General features: G+C 41.4%; 1 protein-coding gene and 1 long non-coding RNA gene across 8 annotated transcripts in view; one reads left to right on the top strand and one right to left on the bottom strand.

Moving 5' to 3' along the window:
* DDHD1 (DDHD domain containing 1) overlaps positions 1–10,189 on the bottom strand; it is a 110,084-nt gene extending 99,895 nt beyond the window's left edge. For all 7 annotated transcript variants that reach the window (XM_086709731.1, XM_086709733.1, XM_086709734.1 and 4 more), the window contains exon 1: positions 9,189–10,189. In XM_086709731.1, the coding sequence (XP_086565857.1) occupies positions 9,189–10,017 (829 nt within the window). In that variant the 5' untranslated portion in view covers positions 10,018–10,189. The remainder of the gene's footprint in view (positions 1–9,188) is intronic.
* LOC147579955 (uncharacterized) overlaps positions 1–20,865 on the top strand; it is a 489,173-nt gene that overhangs the window by 236,413 nt on the left and 231,895 nt on the right. The window lies entirely within an intron of this gene.

Here is a 20,865-nt window from a genome sequence, read left to right as displayed (position 1 = left end):
GGTTCAACTGCAGGTCAATTAAGAGGAATCGATTCCTTCAAAATTTTCATGTTGAAGTCTCCACTGTAAAAGGAATTATGGGCCACTTCTTTCTTGCCAGCATGGCAAAAGACCAAGAACACTACTGGCTCTGCCTCAACTGAAAACTGAGCAGTCTTTTAGAAAGCCGTCAACTTCTCTATTGTATTAAAAATCCTGGTAGCTGGTGGAGATGTTCTAAATGGGCTTTGGGGGTGAAGTCAGTACCTCCCACAGCTGGTGACAGGATCCGCATACCAAAAAAAGTAGATGCTCAAAAACTTAGAATACTTTCATGTGAAGGAATTCCTCCTTTCCCACAGTCAGTAGATTTGTAAGAGAACCGTGCACACCTCTGATGCACAAACCAGGAAAGCTCAAGACAGCAGCACAGCTCTTTCTGGGGCCTGAAAGACTAGGCAAAAATCCGTCAGGGTTTCTCATAGGAGCAAGCGACAGTTCACAAGGGGTTCTAGGACTGTGCCTAATCGAGAGTCGATTACCAAGAGTCAAGGCTAAAGAAAAGGTTATGTCAGGAAAGAGACTACAAATTGAATAGGAGAGCTGAAAGCCAAGAATGTCAAGTGGGTTGTAAATTTGAAAGGACAGAAGAGGCAGGAAAATGGAGAAGTAATAACACTAACTGTTATATAGAACTTACTATCTATCATGAGATGTTTCAAGATCTCTGAATATTTTAACACATTTACTACAATAATCCTAAGAGGTAGGTCCTATTATCCACATTTTACAGAAGGAACTGGGGCACAGAGAATTTAAGTTGCCCACAGACAGACAGTATATGGCAGAGCTGGGATTCTGACCCAGACAGGTGACTCCAGTGGTCATTTACATTCATGAACAAGATACAATGCTGCCTCTCTAGAAAAACTAGTAAGAATTGAAATGGAAGTGGCAGAGATAAAACTGATGAGCTGAGGTAGGGTAAAAGCTATTTTGAAAACAAACGTTGTAAACCAGATCCACCCTTAATGTGTGACCTACCCTACATTTTGATGGGTTCTAGGTCTGTCCATGAAAGACGGAATCCTGTTGGGCAATCAGAATTCCAAACAATTCAATCCAATATTCCAGGATTAGGAACATTTGTTATATGTGAAGTACACTAACACCTTTCTCACCCACCAAAAAAAGTGTAATGCGTGATGTAGTTTATACAAAATGACAGGCAAAATAGCAAACAGGTTAAAAATAAAAATATACTATATCCAAAAAAGATATTCTAAAATATAAGGTCCCAATTTTTTCTAGTGAAAGACAAAGAACAGAACCATGGGTAGTAGTGCTAACCTCATATAAAAAGAGTAAGAGTGGTTAGCAATACAATGAAAATGTCAAGCAAAGGCAAGCATCTGTTCATAAACCTTACAGACATACACACCTGCCTCATTTAGTGCTAACCATATACGAAAGGTTCATTTCAGCAGGACAGCCAGCATGGTAGAGTGAGTGCCATTAAAAGTGCTTCAACAGCCATATTGTGCTTTCTCCAGTTTGAGTGGTCCTCAACAATCTCTTCCTAGTAGACTCTCTTTTCTTTCTGATTTTTTTAATTTAATTTTTCAATTTACATCCCAGTTAGCATATAGCACAACAATGATTTCAGAAGACTTCTTTTTTTTTTTTTTAATTGTTTTTCAACGTTTATTTATTTTTGGGACAGAGAGAGACAGAGCATGAACGGGGGAGGGGCAGAGAGAGAGGGAGACACAGAATCGGAAACAGGCTCCAGGCTCTGAGCCATCAGCCCAGAGCCCGACGCGGGGCTCGAACTCCCGGACCGGGAGATCGTGACCTGGCTGAAGTCGGACGCTTAACCCACTGCGCCACCCAGGCGCCCCTTTTTTTTTTTTTTTTAATTTTTTTTCAACGTTTATTTATTTTTGGGACAGAGAGAGACAGAGCAGATTTCAGGAGATTTCTTTTTTTTTTTTTTTTTTTTTAATTTTTTTTTTTTCAACGTTTATTTATTTTTGGGACAGAGAGAGACAGAGCATGAACGGGGGAGGGGCAGAGAGAGAGGAAGACACAGAATCGGAAACAGGCTCCAGGCTCTGAGCCATCAGCCCAGAGCCTGACGCGGGGCTCGAACTCACGGACCGCGAGATCGTGACCTGGCTGAAGTCGGACGCTTAACCGACTGCGCCACCCAGGCGCCCCTTCAGGAGATTTCTTAATGCCCCTTATCCATTTAGCCCTTCCCCCCTCCCACAACCCCTTCAGTAACCCTCTGTTTGTTCTCCATATTTAAGAAGGACTCTCTCTTTTCAATGACTGTCTTTTGATTCACAGCAAGATTGTTTTTTCTTTCTTTTTTTTTTTTTGAGAGGGAGAGAGAGAGTGCACACATGAGGGTGCATGCGGGCGAGGGGCAGAAGGACAGGGAGACTCTTAAGCAGTCTCCATGTGTGGAGATCTTGCCACTGTGAGATCATGACCTGAACTGAAATCAAGAGTAGGGGGCTGTTTGGATGACTGAGCCACCCAGGAGCCCCAAGACTTTGTTCTCTAAAGCATAAACAAACTTGGGGGTACTTAATGTTAAAACATACCAGAGCCTTAGTGAAGGTCTAGATGGATGAAATAGGAGGACAGGAGATACCCTATCTAGAAGCCTATCTAGAAGCAATTCTACAGAATGAGAAGAAAATAATGGATGCAGTCAATAAAACACTAACTGAAAGTTGATCATTTGTAATAAAGAGTAATATGAAGGCTTAGAAGTAATTCCAATTCTGCTCCCTGTGCATCACCTAAAGTTACTGAACAGCACCTTCCATAGCATATGATATAGAAGATGTATGTTTGGCACAGTTAATCTAGTTCTTTGTCCCATATCATGTGTCTCAAGTGCTATCCTACATCAGTTTTCAAAATGATGGTTCACTGAGAAGTGGCCAAAAAGTGAATTAGTAATATTAGAGAGAGATTCCCATTCATATAGTTAAAATTATACTTTAGCAAATAAACTCTTAACTCTCAACTATTTGGAAAAGATCTCCATTCAGATGGAATTTATATTTGTCTAAGATTTCCAGATACCTGAAGTCCTGGGGTACAGAAGTACCAATAACAATGTAATTTCCAAAGGCTGGCCTGGCCTCAAAAGTCATTTGACAGATTTTATTTAAACATACAATGATTATAAAGATTATCTAGATATAGCTTAATGTAATAAGACATTAGAATAAATATTAATGAGTATATAGTTTATTCTTGTATGGCAACTGATAAAATTAAAAAGCAGTACATAAAATAGAATTATTTTTATATGATCATATCAAGATTTCCACCATTTTTCTTTAGTTCTCTGGCATAGGCAATCTTGATAGTAAACCGTGGGTAGTGGTTTTCACAATCTTGAATTTCACTTGTCCCCTAATGTTTTCACCATCTTGGGGACTCCTGTCCCCTAATTGGGAGTACCAAAAAGTATCTACATTTTGCCTTTCATTCCATTAATCCACTCATTTGTCAGTGATTCAACATCTTTTGTGAGTATAATTTCCCTTTACCAAAGTGGACACAAAAGAGTAGAATTGTAAGTTATATAAACTGGCTCTACAAAATGAAGTTTTTTCTTGTTCCACTTTTAACTTAGCTTTTAGAGATGTGCCCTGGCCAAAAAAAAAAAAAAAAAAAAAAAAAAAAAAAAAAAAAAAAGAGAGAGAGAGAGAGAGGGAGAGAGGGAGAGAGAGAGAGAGGGAGAGAGGGAGAGAGAGAGAGGGAGAGAGGGAGAGAGAGAGAGAGAGAGAGACAGAGACTAGTATTTATACCCTTTATCAGTGATGAAGTTTCTCTTGATAACATGTACAGGTTAAATGTTATTACACTCATAAAAGATAAAGGACTTAGATTAGATTCCCCAACAATCAGGGATTCTAGAACTGTCTACCTCACCACCTCTTTTGCCCCAATAATCATCTTAGGCTTCCTGTGAGTGCATTTCCCATTTCCCTCTCCCTTCTATCTCCCTACTCTCTTCACCCAGTGTCCATAATTTTATGAGGATTCCATCACCAGCACATCCAGCTCCCCCACCCCCGATCAGAAAAGGATCACCCCTAAAGTTCCAGACATCAAAGCATCAAAGATCTTAGCAAAGCAGAAACTATAGGGTGTGATGTGGAGATAAAAGACCCAGGATATAAGATTTGGAAGAAGGAGCAGTACAAAAGTTCTCTTTTATGAAAAACTTGTAAAGGAGGGAAAAAAAGAGGGGGGGGGTGACATATGAAGTAAAGAAAGACATACCAGTGACTCTGAACATTTATATAAAGCATGTGCACAACATGCATTATTACATTTGTGCCATATACAAATAAGGTGGATCAGTAACTGATACTAGATCAGTTTTAAAGTAATGGTACAATGTAAAGGAAAACAAAAGTCCTGAATACCTTGGCCAGGTTGTACTAAGTCCTGCCCTCCATACAGATGTCTCAGTGTCACTCTTATCTTTGTACTCTTTCAGGAGGTCACTGAAAAATGCAGTCTAAAGCAGGCTTGATCTAAAACAGGGTTCTCAGAAAACTTCTGCCAGGATTCTGCAAACCTGAGCAGCCAGGGTTCCAATACAGCCCAAGGCTGCTTTCCAGTCTGGGCTACTGGGAGACAATGCAGTTAAAAAGAAAAGACTCAACACTTTTTCAGAATCAGGCATGACAATATCTGGTCTCTACTCCCTATAGTTTGCTTTACTGGAGGCAGAACCTGATCAAGAAAGAGTGCCTTCTACCAGGTTGGACTCCATTACTTTCCCATGATGCCCTGTGAGACGGTTACAGTCATGCCGAATTAATAAACACCATTTAATTTGGGTACTTTCAGAAAGAGCCCTTATTTTTCTATCTCATTTTGGTGGGAGTATTATTTTTTCCTCAATATATCACGAAGACTGGTTAATTTCTAAAATGTTTGAAAGTGGTTTAGAATTATAATAATGCAAGTAGACCTCAAGTATACCAGAAAGTGGGGGAGGGGGAAGAAACTACACATTCATATAAATATTTGGTCAAATAACTTTAGTCAATAAATGGAAATTACATACCCCTTGTGCATAATGCACACATCACTGCCATAAGAATTGCTTTGAGACTATTCTGAACTCATCAAGTATCTCCATAATGTTCCATATGCCTTTCCACCACTATTACTAAATGCTTGGGCCACTTTCTTGCTAATTCTTTACAAACACTCTTTTCACCTGTGATGACATAAAGGCCAATAACAACAAACCTCGGGTACTTGACAATTTGGCACTGGTCAACCTTATTAACTTTCATGTGAGTTTCTACAAATAAGGATTACTGTTTTCTGAGATCCACATAGTTAGGGTTAAACTTAGTACTTTGTGCCAACCATTGTTCCAGGCACGTTATATACAATAATTGTCAAAACAAGCCTATGAAATGGCCACAAGTAGTTTAGGAAGAAGAAGGGGAACAAGGGAGTTCACTTAGCCATTACTCAGCAATAATCAATTTTTTATCTAAAATGTCTACAGGCAGTAAGAAAAATATCTAAACAGACAATAAAATGAATATAAACTTCCTACAACACTTTTTTCATATATAATAATATTGGCTTCCTGTCTATAGAAGACAAATTCTATTTCCCTTCTGATTCATGTACCCAAAATTGGTTCAAATTTTATCTGCTAGTAAGAGTTCAAAAGGAAGAACAAATATAAATGACACATTTCTTTTAGACTGAGCATAACTAACTTACTGGCCTTGACACCCAGGTGTAGTGGGCTCAATTAAATCACAAAAAGCCTAAATCAGCACTGGAATCCTACTACCACTTTGTATGAATTTTTGGAAGTTTTTTTAAATTTCAATTTTTTTAATGTTTATTTCATTTTGAGGGAGAGAAAGAGAGAGTGTTAGAGGGAAGGGGGAGAGGATCTGAAGCAGACTCTGCACTGACAGCAGAGAACCTGAGGTACAGCCTGAACTCAGGAACTGTGAGACTGTGACCTGAGTCGAAGTCGGACGCTTAACCAACTGAGCCACACAAGTGCCCCAGGAGTTGTTTTTGTTTTGTTTTTTTAAACTTTCATTGCCACCATTCAGAAAGTTTCCAGAAAGGTTAAAAAAGTAAAATGAGAAGAAAGTCAAAAGCTGCAAAAGCTGAAGAGACCATACTGGGACTGACCCCTCTCCCCCGCAAGAGAAACGTGAGAATTTACATAATACAGAGACCTGAAGAACCAATTGGAGCAAAGTGACATGGGAGTGAGGATTTTGTGGGGAGTGGTAAAACATGGACAAAAAGCACTACTGTATTTCCATTGTAGCTCATAAGGAAGGCCTGGGACACCCACAGGATTGTATATCACAGAAAAGTATTTAGAAAATGCTAAAATGGAGTCAAAATAGGTGTTGCTGTCATGCTAGTTAACACAAATTAATTTATAACTTATAACTGGCCTGTTGGCTATCTGCTTTTGAAAAGAAAATGTGAGAAGACTAAGTCCACATTTCCTTTCAGATTAACTTCTGTAAGCCCTCACTGATTTTCTCTTGATTTATGACAAGACCATTGTAATGATATTTCCCAACTCTTCAATTTAACCTTTGAATTAATCACCTAAGTAATAGAGAACTTTCAATTGTTTCGTTTCTTAATACTCACAGGATAAAGTTCAAAGTCTTCAGCATTGCATATCTATCTTGTTCCTTTCCTAGTTACTCTCCCAGATGTACCATTCAAAGACAGGTCCTCCCTTCACAATTTCCACCTGCCCTTGACCAAACAACTCTGTCTCTGTTATGGTCAAATCCCAAGCCTACCCTATGTGTCTTGGCTGCTGTAGGTGCAGCCTTCATTTCCTCCAAATGCCATGTAATTTCATGCTTCTCTGTCCCTGCATATGTTACCCCGTCTGGCTGAAAAGCCTTTCCTTGCATCTCCCCAATTTTTTTTTTGCTTCAATTCACCCTTTAGAACTCAGTCTTACATTATCTGGGAAGCTTTCCTGATACTGTTACCCTTGGGTGGTGGGTGGGTCAGATGCTTTTTGGACACCACACTAGACTTTAAAATGCTTCATCACTTCTAGCTGAGTAACCTTGGACAAGTTCATTAATTTCACTGAGCCTGTCTCTTCATAAAGAGAATGATATCACTATGAAAGAATGTGAAAAATCACTTTATAAACAGTAAAGCACTATGCAAGCACTAACAATTTTATCATAAACCAAAAGAGTACACAACATTCTAGGTGAACATACTTTAGTCAATTTAAGGGTAGGATTCATTCATTCTTTGGTCTCCAGACTCCTCTCCAAGGATGCCCTGCAAAGTTTTACCCAACTTTTTGGCTCCACTAAGTCCTGTTCTTCTATACTCAAAGGAAAAAAATCTATGGGGCGCCTGGGTGGCGCAGTCGGTTAAGCGTCCGACTTCAGCCAGGTCACGATCTCGCGGTCCGTGAGTTTGAGCCCCGCATCAGGCTCTGGGCTGATGGCTCAGAGCCTGGAGCCTGTTTCCGATTCTGTGTCTCCCTCTCTCTCTGCTCCTCCCCCGTTCATGCTCTGTCTCTCTCTGTCCCAAAAATAAATAAACGTTGAAAAAAAAAATTTAAAAAAAAAAAAAAAAAAAAAAGAAAAAAATCTATAGTGATGTCTAGGACATTTGAAAAGACTAAGTGGAAAACTCCTGAAGAGTAAGGATTGTCCTTTCTTCCACCTTACCCATGCCTTCACAAGACTACTGTATTATGCACACACAAATACTTGGCAAGAAGAGCTGAATGAATGAATAAATGAATGAGTGAACATAAGCATACCCCATCCTTAGTGAGCTTGTAATTAAAGGGAGTGATGTGACAAATCCCATATGAATCTGGCCTTGTGAAAATGTTAACAAATGCCTTCAATGTCAGTGAGAAATTTAATTTTCTGCCATGCTTATTTTATTTGGTGACTTGATACATACTGTAATTGCTAACTTAGGGACTCAGGCTTAACATATGAATGTTTTAACATTATCAGAATCACCCATGCAATTCAATACCTATTTATTAAATATCTACTGCACTAGGCTCAATGAGAGTATGAAGATAAAGGTGAACTATGCCCATAAATTGCTTAAAATACAGAAAGGAAGCTAAGTCACCAATATATATTAATACAAAATAGAATATTATAAAATACATGGAAGACCTAAGGCTAGTAACAGTCAATGAAGACATCTGAGTTAAGGCACTAGGCCCATAAAACTAAAACTATATATTACAAATTATTGGTGGCCAAAAGTTTCATTACAGTAGAATATACATATATTACATATGTAACATTTCTTTTAATCTAATTTAATTACAAACTTATTTGTGTTGTTATCTAATTGAAGAAGAACCATTGTTAACTTCTATCACACGTGTGCCAAGCACAGTTTCCAGCCAGTTAGGTACATTATTTCATTTACTCTACGACGTAGATACAAGTATCCCTATTTTATAAATGAGGAAACCAAGGCATAGGCCTTGCCACTTTTCAAGGTTAGGAGGCAAATTGAGAATACGTAAACAAGAACCTAAGAGACAAAAACGAGTATTCCACAGAGAGTGAGCGGACCCATTTGCCAGCACTGCTTTTCATTTCTCCCCAACGCACCCGGTGGAAACCACCTATCTCCTTTTCTTTCCCGCTGTACTGTTTTTTTGTTTTTTTTTTTTTTTTCTTCCCGAGCCCATAACTTAACTGTTGATTCTCGTGCAGATCACCTCAAGCATTCCCACTTCAGAGGACAGGCTGCTCTTTAAATCATAGGCAGTTCAGAGTAAATAAGACTGAATCAGATCCCCAGGTGGACAAAGCTCAGGTAGGATCACGAAATTAAACCTTCGGGCTGGACATCCGTTCCTGGATCACCTCCAAGGGATGGCAGCAGCACCCAGCTCACCCAGGAGGCGCTACCCTGGCGGTATCTTCTCCTACTGACCCCACGCGGCTTGTATTTTGCCATCTGGTCATTCACCCTTCACCTGCCGGCGCTGCGGGTCTAATCTCCATCCTGCTCCTACCAAACGCCAGGCCTCAAACGCCTCCCTCTCCGCGGCGGTCAATCCCGAACCCACCCGGGTGCTCCTCGGCCCCCGCAGCAGCAGCCCGTCCCGCTCCCTCCCCCGGCCGGCTACTCACGGTTCCAGTACACCGGGTAGCACTCTCCTTGGGTCACATCCACCTCGTACAGGCCGCCCCGCACACACACCCGCTCGATGTTCACCAGCTCCTCCATCTCGGGCTCGTGCCCCGCGCCGCGCGGGCAGAAGCCGCAGACGCGGTCCTCATCGTCGTCCTCCCCCGAGCTGGAGGCTGGGCCGCACACAGGGTCGCCGTCCGGGTCCCCGGCCCGGGGCAAGCCACCCGTGGCCTGCAGCAGCGTTCGGAAAGCGAGCTCGATGCGGAGCGAGTCATAGCCGATGAAGGGCTTCCAGGTCTTCTTGTCCTCCTTGTAGAACCAGCGAACCTCCTCCGGGCCAAGCTCGGTCACTACCTCGTAGCGATGCCGGGCGGCCGCGCCGCCAGGCCGGGTGCGCTTCCTCTCCCCGAGCCCTCCTCCCGCCGCCCCGCTGCCCCCAGCGCTCGACGGGACCAGCGGCGGCTGGGGCGGCGGGTGCAGCGACGAGGAACTGCCGCCGCCGCCACTCTCGCCTTCGCTGTAGTAGCGCAGCGAAGAACCGGACTCCGCGGAGCTGAAGTCGTAGGTCTCATCACTGAGACAGGAGTCGAGCGTCAGGTGGTGGTTGTGGTCCTCCGCGCCCGACGCCAAGTGCAGCCCCGGCTCTCCGCGCAGCAGGGCCAGGGGCACCTCGCCGTCGCCCGGGTCCCCGCCGGGCAGGTGGTCGAAGCAGCACACGCCGCCGCCGAACGCCGGCTCCGCATCTGAGCCCAGCTCCCAGGCTGCGTTGCCGCCGCCCCGGCCGTTATGCTCAGGGCTCCGCGGAGACCCGCGGCCCGGGTAATTCATGGTGTGGAGACGCCGCCGGCTGCCCGGCCCCGCGCCGAGCCGCGGCCCCCAGCGCTTCCGCCACACATTCAACGCCGTCGCCCTCTCCACCGGTAGTTTTTAATCTTTCAAATCCCAACCGGGGCTGCGGCGGCAGCGGCAGCAGCAGCAGTGGCTCCACCCCTCCGAGGCCAGCGGCAGCCGCAGGCACGTTCCAAGGCCCGCCCCATTGTCGCGCAGCCCGACGTGGGCGGTGCTTAGCGCCGGCCCCGCCCCTAGGGCCGCGCGCGCCGCACCGGAAGCATCTCGTCTGCCCGCGCCTGGCATTAGCCTCGTGGCTCTCCCCTCTGGCCTGCGGTAGTGGGTCAGCTCAGGGCACCTGCAACTCTTAGGATTTCTCAATTCTGTTACGCCTCCCCTTTCTTCTCCCTGCACACCTGCCTCGGCCCCCGCCTTTCTGAGGTTCAGAGCCCAGATGAGGAGAAGCTTTATCCCACTCATCCTGGCAATCTGGGTCATGAGCCCAAGGGCTTAAGGTACAGGAGAGGGCCCCTGGAAGTTGGGTTCTCCTGACACTGCTTTTGTGATCTTAGGTCCTCATTTGGACCTTCTCAGTCACCTAGCTCTGGTTCCTCCAGAGCTGTAGGCCCACACGAAGGCACCCCACCGCATACGTGCGATCTCTAATGTTGACATCACCAATGCCACTCAGAAACCAGAGTCTAAACCTCTCTTCAGGGGCGCCTGGGTGGCGCAGTCGGTTAAGCGTCCGACTTCAGCCAGGTCACGATCTCGCGGTCTGTGAGTTCGAGCCCCGCGTCAGGCTCTGGGCTGATGGCTCAGAGCCTGGAGCCTGTTTCCGATTCTGTGTCTCCCTCTCTCTCTGCCCCTCCCCCGTTCATGCTCTGTCTCTCTCTGTCCCAAAAATAAAATAAACGTTGAAAAAAAAATTTAAAAAAATAAAAAAAAAAAAAATAAACCTCTCTTCAGAAGCCACCTCATATTATTGTTTATTTTTCGATACTTGTTTCCTGTTTTCTCAACCTCACTGTTAGGCCATCGGTGGAGACCAAGTCCATATGTCTCAACCTCTCCCACACAGTGGGTGCATAATCAACGTTCATTATAATGATGGCAAGTGCAACCGATTGTGATAGATTATTATTTTGAAAGCCAGAAAACATTAGGTTCTAGACTTAGTTTTACTAGCTAACCACAGGCAAGTCACTTCATCTCCTTGATCTTTTTGGTTTTCTCATCTGTAAAATGAAGTGATTATTGAACCAGATGATCTCTAAAATGTCTTCCAGCAATGGAATTCTATGATCCAACAGTTTCTTCATGTTCTTTACGCATCTCTGATTCTGCAGCTTACTTTCTGGGATCAGATTGAATGCTGAAGCTCCCCTATGTAGTTATTTTATACTACAAAAAAGTAATTTTATGAGCACATCACCCTATGTTGAGAATCCAGAGAAAAACAATCTCCAACCTCAGTGTTCTCAATTCATGACCAGACAGTCTTCACTGTTTCTTTTACTCCTTTGGTGGAGGAATCAGATTCCTGGGGCAGTTTTTCTTGCCTTGTGATCTAACCTGTTAGATTAAGTCATAATTTAAAGCAGGATGGTCTCTAGCTTGTACAGTGTTAGATTAATTTGAAAGGACATTGCTTCCTGTGTGCAAGGTAAGATACAAAACAGTGTTGCAATTCATATCTTGGAAAGCAGAGTATGGTTTGTTTTGCTCCAATTTGTGCCATTGCCCAAATGATAATTTTATGTAGTGAACAACCTGTCCGACTGAACACTGCAGCCCTGACTCAAACATCTAAGATCAGAACCCTCATCTCCATTTATACTGCTTTCTGAATGCTTGCTTTTCAGTTTCTTCTCCAGTCTTTCTATGACAACATGCAGAATATGAAGTTTAGTTATGAGCTTTGCTCTGTTTACTTCCCATGAAAGTATTTATTCTACAGTGCTTTGATAGTCACTTTTGTTCTGGGTGTCAATAAAAAAGAGAATGGGAGAGACTCAGTTCCTTCTTTAAGGACCTTATAGTCTAGTGGGGGATATAGGCAAATAAACAGATACATTAGCGTAGGGTGTGATAAGTACCATGAAGTGGATTCAAAGTAAGAGATATAACGTTTAAAATATGTCTATTTCTTTAGGTTTCTTGATGGAGCATAGCCTACCCGTATGACTTCTGATTATTTTAGCCAAATGTTAACTCATTAGGACCATACAATTCCTATTAATGAATATCATCCTTTATAAAAAAAGATTACTCTCTACCTTGTATTAAATGCATATTTCTATTGTTTAAATGTTGTGATCATATCAAGATTTCCACCATTTTTCTTTAGTTCTCTGGCATAGGCAATCTTGATAGTAAACCGTGGGTAGTGGTTTTCACAATATTGAATTTCACTTTTCCCCATAATGTTTTCACCATCTTGGGGACTCCTGTCCCCTAATCTGGGAGTTATCCTCTTCTGGTCCATTGTGTAAGGCCATACTCTTTTAGGTAGCCTTAAGAGGCTCTTGATCCTCAAAGATGATGAAAAAAAAAAAAAAAAAAAAAAAAACCAAACAAACCCCACAATCCAGTTGACAGGAGAAGGGATCCCACATTCTTTTCTGATTTCACTATTTTGGTTTAGACTTTGGTGAAGGGAGATGTCACTCAGTATTTTGGGGAGTTGAGATTGCTTCTGCCTCTTGGAAGTGAGCCGAACTAGAAGGACAGACCCGTGTGGCTGGCCCCAGGCTGACAGTGAGTAAAAGATACGTGAAAATATAATTTCTAATTTCGTGCAACTGTATGTGCTTATTTGCTTGTTATTCCTTAGCCATGTCGAGGCAAAGGCCATGAAGTTGCTCTTCTCAGCTTCCTTTTCTGCTTAAAAAAAATCATCCTTCCTGCTACTACTCTCCTACTTTTGCTCTTTTGAGTATCTTTTTAGATCATAATATCCTGATAAGGGGGGGAAGGTTTCCTCTGTGCAGTCCGAACTTGTTGGCATAGGTGTCAGGTGGCTCCTTATCACTACTCTACATTATAATTGTATGCAGTTGACACAGCAGTATCTGAACATTCATGGTATGTGTGTAAAGCATTATATTATATTTTAGTCATTACCCAAGATCAAGCCTCCTACGGGTAAGCCAAATAAGTTTGATTGATTCAGACTTCTGGTATTTGTGTATCTAGGCTGCTGCAATAACCAGGTGGAGGTGGAACCAAGCCTGGGGGAGTTCCTGTGGGCGTGGGAGAGAAAAAAGAGGCAAAGGCAGGTGGTTTGTACTATTAAAGACTGAAGTAATTCATCTGCACATCCTGCCATCTTCTCTTCCCCATTAGGTATATATGACTGGGGCTATCTAGCAACAACAACCATCTTCCCCTCCTTATCTCTCGAAAGTTACATGGTGCAATTTTATACCCCCTTTCCCTTTTCTTCTCTAAGGTTTCCCTGTTTCTCATTTTAATCCATTTTCACCTGTATAAAAATATCAGGAGTAGCCTTATGCCATGTGGTTTATACTGAGCCAATAACCCACACCCATATTTGAAATGACTTTGTCCAAAGTATGTGATGGAAAATTTAGAATGAAGAAAGAGGGTGGCTATATAGCTATACCCCTATCTGCTCTACCTCTGATTTGATAAGCCATCCACTACATTACAATTTTTATTGTACTTTTTATTTTTGTAGGATTACTATTTATCCAGTTTGAATGTCCTAGTGTTTTCATGCTACTTTAACAAAATACCATAAACTGCATAGCTTATCAACAATAAACATTTATTTCTCACAGTTCTGGAGGCTGGGAAGTTCAAGATCATGGTGCCGGCAGATGTGTGTGGTGAGATCTTCATGGCTCATAGACAGTTATCTTTTCATTGGGTTTCCATGTATCAGAAGGAACGAGGGAGCTCTGCGAGGCTTCTTTTATAAGGGCCCACCTCCTAACCCCATCACCTTGGGGATTAGGATTTCAACATGTGAATTTAGGAGGGTGCACAAACATTCAGACCATGACAGAGGGTGTCTTCTTTGGGTGTACAGGTTAAATGGAATGATAAACTAGACTAAAGCAGGGAAGATTCATTGAATATATATTAGTTATTTGCTAAGTTCCAGGTACTAGCTAGGCCCTACAGTGAAGCATTCCCAGTCTAGAGGTATCTTTAAATAAACCCAGAATGCCAACTTTTTAGCTTCTATAAGGAATATAGTTGTAATGCAGAATGACCACAGAAGTCATTCTTTCCCTAAAGACAGATCAATAGAGGAAGCCAAATTACAATAAAAATGTAGCTATGTGAGCAGAAATAACATACGAAAACATAATGAATAAAGTCATTCATCCTTCTATTTATTCATTCAACAAATATTTGTTGTCTACTGCTATTTTGCTGATGGTTTGTTTTGTGTTAATTAGTGTCACACTTAAAATGTAGAATTATCAAATGCATTTACTTAAAGATTTGGAAGAGGTCTGGCCACAAAATTGTTCCTACCAAAACCCCATAAATTTTTTTTAATGTTTATTTATTTTTGAGAGAGAGAGAGAGTGCAAGTAGGGCGGGGGCAGAGAGAGGGGGAGAGAGGATCCAAAGAGGGCTCTGCACTGACAGCAGCAAGCCCAGTGTGAGACTTGAACTCAGGAACTGCGTGATCATGACCTGAGCTGAAGTGGGGTGCTCAATCAACTGCACCACCTAGGTGCCCCCCAATTTTTTTTATATTCCTTCTGGAAATAAAGGCCAATGGCATTGAAGGTATATATTCAAATGAAACAGATTGCAGATCAATACAATATTGATGCATTCTTAATGGAGGAAACCACAAAATCCTTAGCTTGTTTACATCGGAAAAGAAGATTTGGCTATATCCCTGCCCTTTCATTATAGAAAAGCGAGTTAGACTATGACCATAGGCTATTGTGAGGTCTGCATTATGCATCCACTGTGGATGCATTTGATGACTTTTGTGCTCCAGGAGTTTTTCCTATCTTATCCCAGAGGTAAACCGAAAGTAAATATTTATTTATTCACAAAGTATATGGTACATAATTCATACATAGTATGTACATATAGTATATAATTCATATCAATTACCTTTAACAATAAGTAATTGATAATCATAAGTTTTATTAAGACTTAGATATAGTATCTTGTATATTTGTAGTTTATTCTGATTCTCCTATGATAAGTGAGAAAGGAGAGAAAAAAGAAGCTATGTTTAAGTAGGGATTTCCACTAGTGCAACTCTGAGTAATTTGCTGCGTTTTTAAAGGACTGAGTGGCAGAATCAATTCAGTGTTGTAACTGCTGCTTAAGACAGTGTCTTTATCCTTACATCATAAGTCAGCATTTCAAGTGTCAATCAATATATGATTGTAGACTTACAAGCCCACAGACCCCCTTCACAGCTTTCCCATTGCTTTTTGAACCATACTTTTAAGACGTTAGGGTAATATCATTTACAAATTAAAATAGGATGCTAGGAAAGCAAAGTTCTTCAGAAATTTAATCTTCTTTAAGATTAAGTAACCTGTATTTTAAATATAAGAAATGAGTAACAATGGTCTCATGTTTACAATTCACTTCTTTACTTCTTCAGTTTAGAACTTCAGTGTCAAAATAATTACTAATCATCAATGAGAGCTCACAGTCCTTTATCTGATTATTCATATTATTATACTTCTCGAGTTAGAAATGATAAGCCCTGATCACTCATATTACCTTACTTTCAGGTTAGAAACTATAAACCTCTTGAGATGCTCTTGGTTCTTTGGAGGTAATCTTAATGAAGATATAGAGGGACAGTATATTGGTGTCCTAGAGCTGCCATAAGTAAATTTCTACAAACTGTGTGGCTTAAAACAACAGAAATTCATCCTTTCACAGTTGTGAATGTTGTCAAAGTTGGTTCCTTCTGGAGGTTGTGAGGGAGGAACTGTCCCATGCTTCTCTCCTAGCTTCTGATGGTTGCTCGCCTTTAGTTGCATTTCTCTAATCTCTGCCTCTGTCATCACATGATCTTCCTTGTGTGTCTGTATGTCAGTCCTTCCTTTTCTTAAAGGACACCGGTCATTGGATTAAGGCCCACTCTAACCGAGTATGACCTCATCTTAACGAATTACATCTGCTAAGACTATTTTTCCAAGAAAGGCTACATTCTGAGGTTCTGAGCTACATTCTGAACAAGAATTTTGGGGGGATACTAGTTGATCCACTATAAACAGTAAATACTTATATGCAAGCACAAGTGCTTAACCAACTTTGTCAAGCATGTAAAAAATGACTAGATTAATTTTTACCAAAGAGCTTTTATATATTTAAGTGAAAATAGTAAATGTAAAGACCATAAATATAGATGCAGGAATTCAACATTCCAAATTCAGAAAAGGATATGGTACAAAGGAGATTCCGTGGTATGTTTACTGTAGTAAAGGCAGTAATTCATTGCAAAAATAAACATTATACAAATAAGGAAAAATAATGTTTGACAGAGGTAGCTCAGGAAAAGGTGCCTTTTGGCTCATTCAACAATTTCTGTCTGTTGATCCATCCAATCATCTGTTCATCCTCTCACCTATTCAAAAAGAATTTGAGTCGATTTCTAGAAATACACTAAAAACAATGAATGTAAGTGAGAAAATAGGAGAAGGGAAAAGTGAGGTTAGAAAAATAAAAAAAAAATCAGGAAATAAAACATACTGGGTTAAGTTCCTTATATTTGCAAAATAAAGATGGACCAAGTTCAGCTCTACACTTTCCTAGAGATCGTTATGTGATCTATAATCTCAATAAGATGAAATATTTGGATATTAATATTCTTTGTCTGTAAAAAGGAAATAAAGCATTATTCAGCAAAGGGAATTCCTTATTTTCATCTTTAGAATTTTAGGTGTTAATTATTAGATGATATATTATTGTAAAACTTTACTATGTATACACCTTCCTGAAATTTCACAGGTAAGTCACAGATTTTCTGCAAAACATTCTGAGGGGCAATGAGAGAGAGTATCTTTACTAAATCCTTTCTGACAGAGACGTAATACTAGGAAATATAATTCAAAGTGGATCATATCTGTTTTGAAAACAAAACAACAATCAAAACAAAAGCCAACCCATAATAGGAAACACCGTGACATTGGGAAGAATGGCAAAATGAACTATTGTATATCTCAGACTATGGGGCACTGTGCAAAAAGCAGTTAAAAAGAATGTACTGGTAGAGAAAGATTGCCAAATCATATTCTTTTTTTTCTTTTTTTAAATTTTTTTTTTCAACATTTATTTATTTTTGGGACAGAGAGAGACAGAGCATGAACGGGGGAGGGGCAGAGAGAGAGGGAGACACAGAATCGGAAACAGGCTCCAGGCTCTGAGCCATCAGCCCAGAGCCTGACGCGGGGCTCGAACTCACGGACCGCGAGATCGTGACCTGGCTGAAGTCGGACGCTCAACCGACTGCGCCACCCAGGCGCCCCATCAAATCATATTCTTAAGTGAAAACAGCAAGTCACAGAAAAGTGATCTGTGGTTTGATCTTATTTTTATATTAAAAACACAAATCTACACTATACATGTACAATATACATATATATTCACCCATATACACATAAATCATCAGTAAAAATCTGAAGGAATAAGCTCCAAATTACCCACATAGCTAGTCCTGGAAGGTGGTGAAGAAATGAAGTTAGATCTTAAGTTCTATATTTTTGAACTTTATATGATGAGTATACACTTGTATGTTACTTGTATAATTAAATAACATTTTTAAAAAGTAAACTAAAGTGGAGAGTAATGTAGGGGCGCCTGGATGGCTGAGTCAGTTGGCATCCGACTCTCAATTTCAGCTCAGGCTATGATCTCATGGTTAGTGGGTTTGAGCCCCATGAGGGGCTCTGCGCTGACAGTGTGCAGCCTGCTCGGGATTCTTGCTCTCTCTCTCTCTCTCTCTCTCTGTCTCTCTGTCCTCCCCCCTCCCCCTAAATAAATAAACATTTTTTTTTAAAAAATGGAGAGTAATGTAGTGTTGACCTCTCTCACTGCCTTAGAGGTTTCTCTTTTCCAAGTAGCCTTCTCCTCGTATGACCACATCAATCTTATTGACTTGCTGATTTGAGTAAAATCACTACGGGTGTCACTGAAATCACACAGAGGTTGCAGACAGACCTAGATTCAGTTCTCAGTCCTGTCAGATTAGCTTTGTGAACTTTGAGCTCAGATTCATCATCAGTTACACAGAAATAATGGCAATACTTGCCTCACTTTGTTGTGGCGAGGATTAGTTAAGAAAAAAACAGGCTAATCTATATGAAAGCACTTGCAGAACCTCCATGACTGTCACCTGCTACTTACTGGCAGCAAACACATTATGCAACACGATATCTTCCTATATTTCCAAGCCTTCCTTTTTTAATGTTCTTTTTCCCTTTCCCCCTCTGGCTTCCTTTTTGTTTATAAGTTTTGTGAGGTAGAATCAGTGGTATTCAGCATCTAAAGTACCTTTTATTTTTTTTTATTTTTTTTTTCAACGTTTATTTATTTTTGGGACAGAGAGAGACAGAGCATGAACGGGGGAGGGGCAGAGAGAGAGGGAGACACAGAATCGGAAACAGGCTCCAGGCTCTGAGCCATCAGCCCAGAGCCTGACGCGGGGCTCGAACTCACAGACCGCGAGATCGTGACCTGGCTGAAGTCGGACGCTTAACCGACTGCGCCACCCAGGCGCCCCTAAAGTACCTTTTATTTTTTTTAACATTTATTTTTGAGAGACAGAGAGAGCATGAGCGGGGAATGGGCGGAGAGAGAGAGACACACACAGAATCTGAAGCAGGCACTAGGCTCCACGCTGTCAGCACAGAGCCTGATGCGGGGCTTAAACCCATGAACTGTGAGATCACGACCTGAGCCAAAGTCGGACGCTTAACCAACTGAGCCATCCAGGCTCCCCGTAAAGTACCTTATTTTTTAAAAAAATTTTTTAAACGTTTTTTTTTTTTTTTTGAAGTAGAGAGAGACAGAGTGTGAGCAGGGGAGGCACAGAGAGAGAGGGGAACACAGAATCCGAAGCAGGCTCCAGACTCCCAGTGCCAGCACAGAGTCCAACACAGGTCTCAAACCGGTGAACCGTGAATTAATGACCCAAGCCAAAGACTGACACTTAACCAGCTGAGCCACCCAGGCACCCGAAGTACCTTATTTATTTACGTTTCAACTAGCCCTGTGATTCCTCATTTACTAAACCTGTTCTTCTCAGAACTATTGGCCAATCCACACAGACGTCAACAAAGGTAATTCAACTTCTCAATCCTTAAACGGCTTGTAAAATTACTTGTATCTTTTTCTTTGAAGCTGTTCACAAACTCTTTTTGGCTCCCATACCTTGGTGAAACTCTGAGGAGAGGCCATAGACCTAAATTTTAGGTCACATGGAATCTTTTTTTGCAACTCTGCTCTCTCCCCTACTTAATGCTGCTGGCTTTCTTACTAACAGTGGCACAGCCTGTGGGGCTAAAAACAAAAATTCAACATACTCTTCCATGTATGTTGAAATTGTCTTTTGAGGAGTCCAGGGACCTCTGAGATTCTTTGATATCTGCAAATTTCTGATCTCCTTCAAAGGTCATGAAAATTACAAGAACCCTATTAGTGATAAATGAATTTTAAGATTAAGTGAAACTTTCTTGGATCGGTTTGAAGACTTAGTCTGAGTCAGAGGCGAAACATGGAATTCATTATAATTCTTAGAGAGGAAAAGGATGTAAATGGAATTTTAATTTCAGTGGCATCTTTCAGCAAGATGTTTCTACTTGTAAAATCAAGAACAATTGATATGACCTTTCTCTTAAGGGGTATCAGTTATTAGGGGAAACTGACAAAAGATCAGTTGAAATGGACACATATATACCGCATGCCTATTAAGTAAGAGTCAAGCACTGAATTAGGGGCAAAACTCAGAGTCCAGTGACAAAGTGGACAATTAAATAGGCAGATAGAGGAGCAGTCTGGTAAGCCTCCGACTCTTGATTTCACTTAAGTCATGATCTCAGGGTTGGTGGGATTGAGCCCCATGTTGGGCTCCCAGCTGATAGCATGGAACCTGCTTGGGATTCTCTCTCTCTTTCTCTCTCTCTCTCTCTCTCTCCCTGCCCCTCCCCTGCTTATACATGTGCTCTCTAAATAAATAAACAAGTAAGTAAGTAAAATAATTTAAAAAAATTGGCAGATGGAAAGCTGAAAGTAGCCATGAGAAAAGCCTGGAAGGGTGCTGTTGCAGTACTCAGAAGACAAGAATGGGGACATTCAATCACAGAAGGCCCCCCAGCAAAAAGACGCCTAAAGCAGGACCTGAAAGGTAAATAAAAGGTAGCTGAAAGAGGAGAATGGAGGGGGACTGCAAAACAATATTCCAGGCAGAAAGAATCATGTCCACGCTGATCCAGGACTTGAAGAACTAGAAGACAGAGAGTGGGGTAGGAGAGGAACGTACATACAGATTGTTGGAAAGCCAAATAATATAAAACCATAATTATGCAGACACTGAAGAAGTCTAATGTATTTTGAAAAAAATGAAAAGTTATTCCATGGGAGATTCTTTGAGAGGATTACAATCCATTGTATTTAAATAGCAGGCTTGGGGCTCCTGGCTGGCCCAGTCAGTACAGCATTCAACTCCTGAGCTGGGAGTTGTGAGTTTGAACCCCACATGGGTGTAGAGATTACTTAAAACTAAAATCTTAAATCAAATAGCAGACCTAAGTCCCTGGAATGATTGCAGATAGGACCTTCCTAAGTCAATCCAACTATAGGCACTTTGATAGCTCCTGATTCATC

This window comes from Puma concolor, chromosome B3, assembly GCF_028749965.1.
Source record: "Puma concolor isolate L17-30 chromosome B3, mPumCon1.1.hap2, whole genome shotgun sequence".
Taxonomy (NCBI): Eukaryota; Metazoa; Chordata; class Mammalia; order Carnivora; family Felidae; genus Puma; species Puma concolor.
The sequence above is the reverse complement of the archived record's forward strand: the minus strand, read 5'-3'. Positions and strand labels throughout refer to the sequence as shown.